Source organism: Microtus pennsylvanicus, chromosome 8, assembly GCF_037038515.1.
Source record: "Microtus pennsylvanicus isolate mMicPen1 chromosome 8, mMicPen1.hap1, whole genome shotgun sequence".
In the NCBI taxonomy this organism is placed as follows: domain Eukaryota; kingdom Metazoa; phylum Chordata; class Mammalia; order Rodentia; family Cricetidae; genus Microtus; species Microtus pennsylvanicus.
The window spans coordinates 18,106,305-18,118,957 of record NC_134586.1 but is presented as its reverse complement, the minus strand read 5'-3'; the positions used below and the strand labels follow the sequence as shown (position 1 = coordinate 18,118,957).

Here is a 12,653-nt window from a genome sequence, read left to right as displayed (position 1 = left end):
CAGGTTACTCAGAGGCCAGATATACTTGAATAAACGGTTTTGCAATCTAGGTGAAAGTTACATAAAATCAATCATTTTCAAGTGGACAATTCAGTGGACCTAGCACAAATTCTGCCCACATATGAATCAGCCCGAGGAAACTACAAATGGGTTCCCAGCACAAGAACTTGGAAATCCCCACTGGAAATCTGAGCAGTGTTAATGGGGATGCTTAGAAGCTATCAAGACAGATCACACCAGGAAACACACTCACATTCCAATCATCCTTTTGAAAGGAAATGACTAAAGAATCAGTTGTTAACTGCAAAATAGTATGTCATGAAAAAGACAAAACATGTTTTGTGCTTCAAGACACTAATCTTGATTGCATGCTTTTTAAATATCTGCTATCAGATACAATTTATCTTTCAAAATATAATATTTAAGGAGAATGCTTCCTGTAAGTGCAGCCCCTCTATGGTATCATGTTGCACCAGGTTCTGCTATCAGAGATATGGTGGGCAGTCTCTCTGGGGTTATCGAATCAAGGGAGAAGTCAGAGTCTGTTTTAGGGTGATGATCATTTTAATCATAATAAAGTGGATGAAAATAACAGCTCCGTTTATAGTGAAGATTTTCTTCCCTCATTTCTTTATCAATTAAGAAGTATATTTTACCTTCTACCCATGTCTGATGTACTGATAGACATTGAGAAAATCATACAAACACAGTGAACACTCCAGTAACAATTTTGAGTCACATATGTGTGTATACATGTAGGTATATAGCCTACTAGTCCATTTAGTGTTACTGGTTTGTACATGTGTTTAGTGTTGACTTCTTGGGAATCAGTATCTCATCAGGAAGCTTGTTCTTGGAAAGAGCTCTTCCCCTCTTTTCTACATCATTAATCACCTCTAGTTCTTTTATGTGGACGATGGTACCTTGTAACATTTCTAAATCAATGTTGGCATATCAGCTAAAGTTATCATCACACTGGTCTTGTTTAACAGATCATATTGTTGATATTTCATGACTATAACTTCCAAGTCCTGTGTAGAAAACACTAGCAGCAGGCATCCTTGTCCTCTGGCTGTTACAGTCTTCAGCTCCTCCTCCACTGCAATCCTTGACAGATATAGGGGCTTTGTTGTGATTGTTCCATTTGGGTCTAGGAACCTCATGTTCACTGATTCTCTGTATTTCTTAGCTACCTCACTCCACATCTTGTGGCTTACTAACTAGAAGATAATACTATTCTCTTTATGTAGCTGGCAAGTACAGAAGCCTCAGCTTCTTCACCCAAGTTCTCAGCTGAAGGCAAAATTTACCAAGATCTCATAGTATTTCATTATTCACTCTGATTTTCAATATTTGTCTCTCTTGTTCTGTTGTGGTTGTTGTTGTTGGTGGTGGTGGTCGTGGTGGTGGTGGTCAAAGTGTGTGTGTGTGTGTGTGTGTGCCATCCTTACATTCTCACATTCTTATCTCTTCTTCATCTCCATTCTTACATTTATAGTTGCTTCTCACAGATACTGAATGTGGAAATATTACAGATTTGGTTGAAGACCTCTGACCCATGAATCCATACGCAGTTGTGCAGTAAGCTTTCCTTGGAAGCTGTATCTCTGACTTGAAACCTGTTAAAAGAAAATATAATGAGGCGCTTAAAACAATCAGAGACCCAGAAAAACTTTTAATGGAGTCAGAAAGTTTAAGGACATTGCTAAAAACACTTCTGAGGCATCTAAATTCTTAGAAAGGGAATCTTTAATTTAGGTTGTATTTATATTCAAATGGCAATTTACTTGTCTCTATATTTAAGGTAAGAAAATGATTTTACCCTAAGGAATGCTACTCTTAATAGGTGCTTAAAATAAAGAGCCATGCCAATTAGTCACACTCAAGGAACATCATTGGGCCGTAGTGGAAAAGTCACCACCTCATGCCCTTTCCCTTTGCTGGCTGCTTCTTCTAGACCCTGGGGTTAGTAGACTGAGAAATTCTGCTCTGCAAACGATGGAGGCTAAGATCCACCACCTTGACTCAGACCTCAGGGAGAATTTTAATCAGGATTTTCTGAAAAATTCCCTGACATTCAGGTAGTTTTGGAGCACAGATTAAGTCACTGCCATGCTAGAATCTAAGAAGTAGTAGCATTTTAAAATGTTAAGCCCATTTTGTGAATTTGCAGAGAATCATCTAATTCCATGCTTGTAGTTGGAAAACAAATCAAGATGAATAAAGACTTCAGACGAGGAAGAAGCACGTTCTGTGGATTGTTTATGAATCTCTTTGGCTTGGATCAGTATAAGTGAGGTAGCTAAGGACTGTTGATGTGACACCAGGGGTGGGGAGTGGGCTTTGCATTCTCACCATTACCTACAGGAAGCAAATTAAATGCTACTTTGTGAAATTCAGATTGATACAGAAAACCCTAAAGAGCTCAACATGCAATGTTAATAAATACTTGTCAAACACAATTAGGCATTTAAGAAAAAAACCAACGTGAATGAAGCACAGGAAAAAAATAAAATGCACACAGAGTTAGCAGGTACAGATCTTAAAATAACTGTGCTAAGTGGATTCTTGGAGGAAATAATTAGTACTGAGATTATTCTAAGCAAAATAGGAGTTACTAATTAGTGGCAGGAATTGAGTTGCAAAAGAACTGAGCTATATTATAGACAACAAAATTTAAAATAAATCACTTGTCAAATAGCAACAGGTAAACTGGAAATAAACACAAAGGTCAAAACAAAACTCAATATCATAAGAAGAAATGAAAAAAGGAGGAAGGAAAAGAGGGAGAGAGGAAGGAAGAAAGGAAGAGAATGGCGGTGATAGCTAATAGGAAGATACAACAATTTTAAGGCTACATATGCCCATTAATATGGCTTCAAAATGTCAAGTGAAGTTCTCAAAGAAATATAGGAGGACCCATGTGGATATTCCTAATACATATCTCTGCATTGGAAGAGGGAATTGTCAACACGTGAAATATGCTCTCTGATCACAAAGGAACTAAGTATGAAGTCTAAAGGACAAGTAAGAATGTTAGAAGCACAGGTATATTTGTAAATTGAAGAATTTATTTCTAAGTAACTCATTGATCAAAGAACAATTTACAATGGAAACAGAAAGCATTTTGAATCGAATGACCACAACAATGAAAGACTGGAGATAATGAGCATCCAATATAAGAAGTTAGAGAGAGAATTCAATTTGGTACAAAGAAATTAGATGGAAGGTGATAAAAAAATATGAGGACTGACATTAACCAAAGAAGTGATAAAAAAAAATAAAGAAAAGGGAGCATCAGAAAATCAAAATATCTTTTAAAAATTAAATTGAATTTATTTAAGGGAGTTACTCTTTCTATCCTCAATTTTGGATAAAGAAAGTGGCACTCAAAGAAGTATGGAGATTTGTCTAATGTCACATGTCCGGTGAGTAGGTTAGTCTTTACCTCAGAGTGAGGTCTGACCTCAAAGCCCATGCATGTTCTTAATCAAGGGTGCAGTGAACAGCAGCACTTCTCCTCACCTGGACCTGAATCAGCAGCATTAGGTGACCATTCTCTACATCCTTTCTCCACCTTTTTCTTTCCATTCCCAGCTGCGTTTCTCCCTCCCCCTCCACCATAACTTGTCTTTTTTCTCATGTATGACCAGAGGAGCAGGTTCTTAATTGCATGGCAGACTTCCATGTGTGCTTACACAGAAACTTACGAGTTGGGAATGAATGGTGAGCCATCCTCCCAGAACCAAGGCCTTTCAGTCTGGTTACGGAAAAGGCCAATCCAAAATGAATTAATATGGTGAGAAGATGTTTGGCTTTCAATGAACTCCTGTAGTAAAACAAAAATACATACACACACATCAGGAGGAACCCAAGACAATGCTATAGGCATTTAGAGACAAATAAGTCCCTTTAAAAAGGGATGTAATGTAAGATGACAATCGAGAGAGGACTGTCAATCTTTGTATATCGTTGAATGTCCAGAGAGATGTACTTCCTCATTTTAAAGCCATTGTCAATCTTCCCATCAAGAGTAAAATCATAATATTCCTAAAGAACGTGGGCTAAGGAATTGTTCAGTGGGAAAGAGTGTTTGCTGAAAACACACAAGGACCTGGGTTTAAGTTCTCAATATTCATGTTAAAAACCAGATGTATTCATGCATGCCTTAGCCCTTGTACTATTGGGGGTGAGGACAAAAGAATCCTGAGGCTAGCTGTTGAAGGAACAGCACCTGCTTTCCCACCACCCGGGTCCCGCACGGCTAGCTTTACCCAAAATAATTACACGGAAACTGTATTCTTTTCAACACTGCTTGCCCCATTAGTTCCAGCCTCTTATTGGCTAATTCTCACATCTTGATTAACCCATTTCTAATAATCTGTGTAGTACCATAAAGTGGTGGGTTACCGGGAAGATTCTAACCTGCATCCATCTCAGAGAGGAGAGCTATGGTGTCTGCCTCTCTTCCCTTCTTCTCAGCATTCTGTCTGTCTTGCCTGCCTACCTATGTTCTAACTTATCAGGCCAAGCAGTTTTTTTATTAATTAGCCAATGAAAGTAACACATAGACAGAAGATCCACCTACATGAAGCTGGTTGTGAGCCTAGCTCTGTAGGTTCAGTACACACATGCACACATATATACACACAACACACATATGTGCACACACATACACATAAGGCACACATACACATACATCACACACATTTGCACACACATGTGCGCATGCATATAAGTTCATTTATAAACCAATGGGAAAAAAACAGGCTTATTATATCCATATTCCACCCCATTCAACAAACCTCACAACATCGAATGAGGTCCAGCTCCCTGGAAGTTTCATGGGAAATAGGCCATTAGTTTTTGTGCAAGTTGCAAATATAAATTCATACTAGCTTTGCCAAGAAACACAGTGCTGGGAGTAAGACCCACAGCCGGGAAATTGCCGCGTAAGCACTCTACCTCAGCACTGCACTGCATGTTTTATGAATAAATAATTCAGATTTCATTGAAGGCTTGAATTGGTCACAGAGATGAGATGATTCTTTGCCAATTACAGATTTGTATTAGAGGCCACATGGATTTCTACTATGATTCTCTTCCTTGGCTATATTCCTGCTTTTGTTAACTTTAGCAAGAACTGCAGCTATTGGGTATAGCATTATAGACTGATAAAAATGGAGTGGTGAAGATAGAGTGTACAGAGGGACTATGTTGTGGGATGCTTTCCCTTGTTCCCTTCTCACAGATATTCTGAATCAAAGTCTTCTGGATTGTAAATATGCTTCTGCAACATGCATGGTACATCCTCCTGTTTCTACAACACACATGTAAATCATCCCATTTCTATCTACAACATGCATTGTACATCCTCCTGATTTTACAACATGTATGGTATGTTTTCCTGTTTCTACAACATGTGTGGTTTGTCTCCTGTTTCTACAACATGCATGATAAGTCCTCCTATTTCTACAACATGCATGGTAAGTCTTCCTGTTTCTACAACATGCATGATAAGTCCTCCTATTTCTACAACATGCATGGTAAGTCTTCCTGTTTCTACAACATGCATGGGAAGTCTTCCTGTTTCTACAACATGCATGATAAGTCCTCCTATTTCTACAACATGCATGGTAAGTCTTCCTGTTTCTACAACATGCATGGGAAGTCTTCCTGTTTCTACAACATGCATGATAAGTCCTTCTGATTCTACACAATTTCTTGTTAACAGGACAACCTCTCAGCTCTCAGGTTATTTGTTATTACTACATGATGTTTGACTATTAACAACTCTTGTTTCTCTTTTCAACTACGTATAGGAGTGTTAGTTTTTAAACCTCTATATCACTTAGAAGGAATCTGAAATCAATATTGGCTACACAGTGAGTTCCAAGTCTGTCTGGGCTAAGATGGAAACATGTCTCAGGGAAAAAAAGAAGAAGAAGAAGAAGAAAACCACCTCTTTGCCTTTCTTAGTATTTTGCAAAGAACAAACAATTCATAAATGTATATAAATGTATATTATCATTGTTGATTTCTTTCTTGATAATTAAAATGACAAGTGGACAATTTTTTACCTGTACTTCAACTTTGAAAATTGAAGTGTAATTATACAAAAGTTAAGAACTCATACTACTATATTCAAGCAATCGTAAAATTTATTATAAATTATTTGTTTTAATATTTTTCACATTTACTTGTTTAGTGCATTGTGTTGTGTGGCATGCCACAATACTCATGCGGAGGCCAGAGGGCAATCTGTAGAAGTCATTTCTTCCCTTCCATTATATGCATGCGGGGGATCAAAATCAAGTCCAGTTTGGTGGCAACTGCTACCTTGCAAGACCTGAAATTATTTATTTTAAAGTAAAATTTGATTCTTTTTCAAATTAATTAATTAAAATTAAAATAATGTATTATGTACTTTCCATGCCTACTGCATAATTGTGTGATTACATAGAATAATGATATTAACACTGATCATCCAAGAATCTTTCTTGCTCTGCTGAACATAGACCACAGGTAGTTATCGTAGAAGTTTGTGCTTACAAATTCTTTTGAGTTGTCTATCTTCAGTAGATGAGCACCTAACTGGGAGCAATGTCTCTTACTTCCAGCCCAGGAATTTTGTGACATCTTAAATAGATAACAGCTCTTCTCGTGTATGACCCAGTTAGGGGGGCAAGGCCCAGAAAAATGACCTGGAAAGAAAAGATTATATCGTGAAGTCCACTATGTACAACTAATTCTTTTAGTGCATTTTCACCAATACCTAATGATGAGCTTTCATCAACATACACATAATTAACACATATCTAATTTTTTGACTCAAACTAGACAGTGGTTTTACAAAATTTATGAAAATCCCTTTGTTGATTAAAAATCAACAAAGGACTGAAGAGTTGGTTCAGTGGTTAGCAGTACTAACTGCTCTTCCAGACAACCTGAGTTTGATTCCTAGCACTCACATGACAGTTCACAACCATTTACAATTCCAATTCCAGGAGATCTGACACAGTCTTCTGGCCTCTGAGGGTACCAGACATTCAAGAAGTACACAGACATACATGCAAGCAAAACACTCATACACATAACAAAATTTTCATCTAAAATCAATTGGGTAATTACTGTGCTTAAGTTGACAACTAAACTTATCTCTTCCATTACTTCAAATCTCGTCCTAGACTCCTTTTCTCTACTGCTCCTCCCTAAAGCAAATATATTCAAAATCAATTGCTGTACACAGCAGATCCAGTTTATCCAATTCATGTTATGGAGAGGCATAAATGTAATTATTTATATTTCAAAGACTCTTTTATGTTTCATTAGCTAAAAATGGTGGGTAGGTAAGTCCAGAGATGGAATACTCAGGGGAAAATATTGTCAATCAATTATGATCCAATCAGAAACACAGGCAGAGTATAGAAAAATTGCTAGAAAAATCAATTCAAAGATATGATTGAATGCATTTAACCAGAGTTTTCAGTGATGTATGCATCAGGTCCATTTCTTCTGCATATTCTTATTAGTGTTCACACTCTTGTCTTCAGTGTCCCTTCCTCACTTTCCCCCCGATGTTCTTTTTCCCTTATGTCTATCTTATTATAACAATATCACTGTAAAAATATCAGTTCCCTACAGGCACTGAATACTGCCTCTTCCTTTGCATAAAATTATATTATATCCAGTAGGTTTCAACACACAACCAGAGACAAAAACAGTTACTAATCCTTTTGGCAAGAGCTGTGGACTTGTGATATCAGGCATCTGACAGGATATGTGTTAAGCTAAGGAACAGTATTTGTTCAGCATGTTTGCTTTGAATAAACTGTTATTGAGTGTAAACATCTTCCCCACCCCCATGCCTCAGCACCAAGAAATGAACCTCTGGAATCCAGGATTCCATTGCTCCATTAGTTCAGGCCTTGCCTGTAGTCTGGGATGCCTTGGAGGGAGCCACCTTCTCATCTAAAGATGATTTTGTGGGCTTGTGGTTCTCCTTATTTCTTGACGGGAAGTTTTCTTTCTCCTCTGGATTTCTCCCTGAATTGAATCTCCAAAATGCTTCGTATTTCATGAACAATAATAGTAACAGAAAAAAGAAAGTCACTCTGCTGTGTTTCAAAACTGAAATTCCAGCAGTAAAATTTTCTGAAAGTTCATAGGGGATATCTATGATTAAGGATAAATCAATGTTACTGATATGTTGCTGATAAAAATGAGTCTGATGGTTGATTCATGGATGATTGATCAAATATATAGAAAGCAATTAGTAACTTCTATGCAGAAGGTAGCAAGAAGGAAATGACATAGATCTAACTGGAATTATAAAAGATTTGAAATAATAATAATACTTCAATGGCAATAATACTCCTTTTTCTCTCTACTATTATTTTAAAAGGGAAACTCTTTGATAATTACCCAGCATGTAATACATAGATTTTTTTGTACTTAATAAGCATTTGACTAATTATGAGTAATGAAAACTCTTATAAGGTATCGTACAACTGTATTGACACAGGATTCATGAGATATAGAAAACTAAAGAGATGTATTCATCCCTCACAAAATAACTGCTTAGTTCTTTTTTAAGTGTCTCAGGAAATACTTGGTAGAGTCAAGAATTTTTTAGTAAAGATCATTTGTAAGATAATTTCTATATATCACAAGGCTCGCAACATTACACACAACCCTTTTAATGTAACTATGTCCTAGGGAAGATAAGAGCATATTGTGTTTCTTTCTCCAGCTCTGCAAGCTCCCCTCCATTAACTTATTCTTTAAATTCCTCTTTTAAAAAAATTAAGCTATTCATGTTGAATAGTAGAGCAATATAGCCGAGAGCTGTGTTTTATTAAGCAGATTGTCTACATTTCTGCTCATGATACCACCACTAATTGATAACAATGGAATAGTCAGTCTTCCGGTCTCTCTAGTCCTCCATATGTGAAATAGAAATTAATAGCAGGAGCTCAATGGGAATAATATATAGATTAATTGTCTGTGACTGTCAGTAATCTCCCTCATCCATACTCACCTAGGACACCCAGGACTGAAGCAACCACTAGTGCAACCAAGCACAGGATTCCCAAAGCCACCACAATAGGCCGCCAAGGAGGAGATGAAGCCTGGCTTCCTAAAAGGCAGAGAGATGAGAAAGAAAATAAAGAACGTTTGTGGAGCCCTTTAATTGCTCAGCATACTGAAATTGGGACAGTTCTAAAGGAATCATCAGCCAGTATAGTCTAGTCTTTTGAGAGTCCAGTCTCCATTGTCCCCTAGCTTCAGGATATCTCTTTCTTCAATTGCTTCAGCTGTGTTATCTTCCTTTAGCATCCTGTATACTTTATACTGTTTTCATTTTAAGATCTATCTCCTATTGCCGGGCAGTGGTGGCGCACGCCTTTAATCCCAGCACTCGGGAAGCAGAGGCAGGCGGATCTCTGAGTTCGAGACCAGCCTGGTCTACAGAGATAGTTCCAGGACAGGCTCCAAAGCCACAGAGAAACCCTGTCTCGAAAAACCAACCCCCCCCCCCAAAAAAAAAGATCTATCTCCTGCTAATGGAACATTTTTATCTAGCATATGTTTTCCTTCACTGATATACCAGCAGCTAGTATTTAAAAATTCAAATTAATCTCTTCCCATAAAAGTGTATCAGTTGTGGGATTTAAAACTCCGTGACTATGCCTTGCCGTTTGTATAGTCCTCAATCGCAGGTTCACATGCTGCTCTGTAGATCTGGACATTATTCATTCCCTGAAATCCTACTTGTTCATTGAGTGAACAGCTTTCTATAGAAGAAACAGAACCAATTATTAAGGGTAGCTTTCCTTTTTCATTTATTTGGTGCACTATTTGGACAAATTATTTTCTCCATCCCCTTCTTTTTATTTCCATTTGTGAAATTGGATCAATAACAACTTAAAATACTACTGTTGGGAATAAGTTATGTAAAAATGTACAGAAATACCCTTTTCAGCATGCACAGAAACAGCCTTTTCAGCGAGCACTTCATAGTTTGCACAGCACAAGCACATAAGCCTTGCCTCTTTCGTTACCCATTTTTTTTCTACCATCTTCTAAGCAAATTGCACAAGAAAGGAATTGTGTAAGTGGTTATAAGAGGAAAATAATTGCATAATGTGAGCACCCAAAAGCAGAAGAAAGCAAATTGTGATGTCAGAATCTGTGAGTCATTTCTTCCTTAATGACAACAGTGAACTGATTTTGTATTACTCTTACCACACCAACAGCAGTAGCTAAAGTCACAGAGATGCCCAATAGGAGACCCAGAAAGAGAGCAAAGCACCCACCCTGTAAGGAGATAGATCCTTTAGCATCCTTATATCTTGTACTATTGCCATTTTAAGATCTGTCCTCCTGCTAATGAAACATTTTCGTCTAGCATAAGATTTTCATCACTGATATACCAACAACTTGTTTTTAAAAATTCAAATTAGTTTCTTCCCATAAAAGTATATCAGATTTGTGATTTAAAACTCTGTGACTCCTGGCTACTCTTTGGATTTAACCAAAGATGTATTCATTTTTTTATTTGTCATGCAATCCCCTATGATTTCATCCCCCACCCCTTTGGCACTATATATTGTAAAACTGTACAGGTTCATCTACAATATTTTGAGTTTCTTGGTCCCCTTACTATTTACTATGAGACAGGCAGCAAGCAGCTCACTAAAATTCCTTTGTCTTTATCACTCATGTTACCAGCCCCACTTCCCCTTGATGGAGCCTCTGTGACTAAAAAATAGAATAGTCCTTTTACCTGTCACAAATCAAAAGCAATCTGTGGGCATTGTTGAGTAGTTTCTAGAAAAAGCAGTTTGATGATCATGCAAAGGATCTTCTGATGACTTTCATCAGTCTTAAAAACTATATATCAGGGTGTGTATGTGTGCGCGCATGCGTGTGCATGTGCGTGTGTGTATCTGTGTCTGTGTGTGTATCAGTAGGAAGACCTTCAAATCCAGAGTCTCTCCACATCTCCACTTCTGCTGATAAGAATGAAAGTTCTATGGGCAGAAAAAAAATAAATACCTTTCTCTGATCCCTCGGGTTTTTTGTGGATGCCTCGAGTCCTGAAGTCTAATTGAGTATATCCATCTTCATCTAGATTCTCTGGATGAGAGTGATATTTCATTGCTTCTTAGGGCTTCAGTAGGCAGAGCACTTGAATGTTCTTTCCAATTTAATAACTTCCAGGATGAGGATCTCTTAACCAAACCCTGAAACAGCTCTTTGCTGAGGTTTATAGAGTTCAGCATAAGTAGTCTAGCCAGTGACCAAAGCAGGAAATGAAAACCACGTTGGAGTAATTTCCCATTTTTCGCCTCTAGATCCTGTTTTTGAGGCTGTAAATTCTAAAGAAAGCTGATACATACTATGACTGATACATAGATTGGTATCTTAAAGTGTTTAACTACACTCCCCATCGAGTTGACATGATTAATTGGCCTATGTAAACTGTTAAGAAATTTGGTTCCTTGAGTTCATCACTGATTTGTTAGAATTCTGTCTACATGCACACATCTATGGATGTGTGCACACACCTTTGGATGTGTGCATTCCACATATATATATATATGTATGTATATGTATATATATATATATATATATATATATATATAAAATACTTAATAACCGGAGGAACCAGCAATGCTTGCAGAAGGGTTATCCACAAAAACTCATTGCCTAATGGAGGAAACCATAGGCAAGTATCAAAAGGATATTATTCCAGCAACAGACAACAAATGATTCTCTCTGAGGCTTGTCATGGATTAAAAATATATAGGAGAAAATATTTATTCATAATTACTCTGTCTTTTTACTATTCAGCACATGTGCTTCCTCATTTCATCTCAGACCTCTCAGAATTCTATGTAAGCATGTGTGTTAGTTCTACTATTCTCAAATGAGAAGAAAATGACATGGATACTCAGACAATGGGAATTTTAAAACCAGAACAAGGAATAGGATACAAAGTCTCCTCTGTCTTTAAGGTTTGCCACTGCTTTCTGTGGCACTGCCCTTGCTCTTCTGGATTCTTATAGACATAGTTTATGATAGTTTCAGACAATCTAAGTCTGAAACCTAAGACTACATGTCTGGAATTTTTGCTCTTTCTCTCTTTCAATTCACAGGTAAATGCAAAGTGAGCAAATTGGTTCAATTTGGAAATAGTTTGATCTCCATCGTTTGATTAATGCCATAGGTAAACAAGGAGAACATCAAAGTAATGAGAATAGATTAATTGAAGAATTACTATTTGCTATGGAGAAGAAGGTCTAATATGAATTGAAGTCAGAGTTCACAAAACAAAATCTGAAGTCATTTCAAGGCTGCAGGCTGCTAATGAGAAGTTGTGGGGTGAAGGCCAAAGTGAGTCTTCACCGAGGGCTTGTCCATGGCACTTATTAAACTCGGGAACTTCTCATCTTTATGACATGAGGCCGTGGCACACCTTGAAACAATGCATGCACCTCCAACTCCCAGAGACTAGGTGGGAGAGCAATTCATTCTATTCATACTGCATTCTTTGTGAAGCAATGTGAGGAGATGTAGAACATTGTACCCCAAGATAAGGCCTGTTGACATCTGAGAAACAATGCAAAGAGGAAGATCACCCCTGA

General features: G+C 37.4%; 1 protein-coding gene across 2 annotated transcripts; it reads right to left on the bottom strand.

Annotated features, from left to right (window-relative positions):
* Window positions 1-592: 592 nt before the first annotated feature.
* Clec7a (C-type lectin domain containing 7A) lies at window positions 593-11,200 on the bottom strand. 2 transcript variants are annotated; one of them, XM_075981944.1, is made up of 6 exons: window positions 11,062-11,196; window positions 9,041-9,139; window positions 7,933-8,067; window positions 6,553-6,704; window positions 3,711-3,829; window positions 593-1,619 (listed from the first exon to the last, which is right to left on the bottom strand). In XM_075981944.1, the coding sequence occupies exons 1-6, from the start codon at window positions 11,162-11,164 to the stop codon at window positions 1,493-1,495; spliced, it is 735 nt and encodes a 244-aa protein (XP_075838059.1). In that variant the 5' UTR covers window positions 11,165-11,196; the 3' UTR covers window positions 593-1,492. The 2 variants fall into 2 exon arrangements, with proteins under 2 accessions (XP_075838059.1, XP_075838058.1); XM_075981943.1 differs by lacking the exon at window positions 7,933-8,067 and having other exon boundaries at window positions 11,062-11,200.
* Window positions 11,201-12,653: the final 1,453 nt, after the last annotated feature.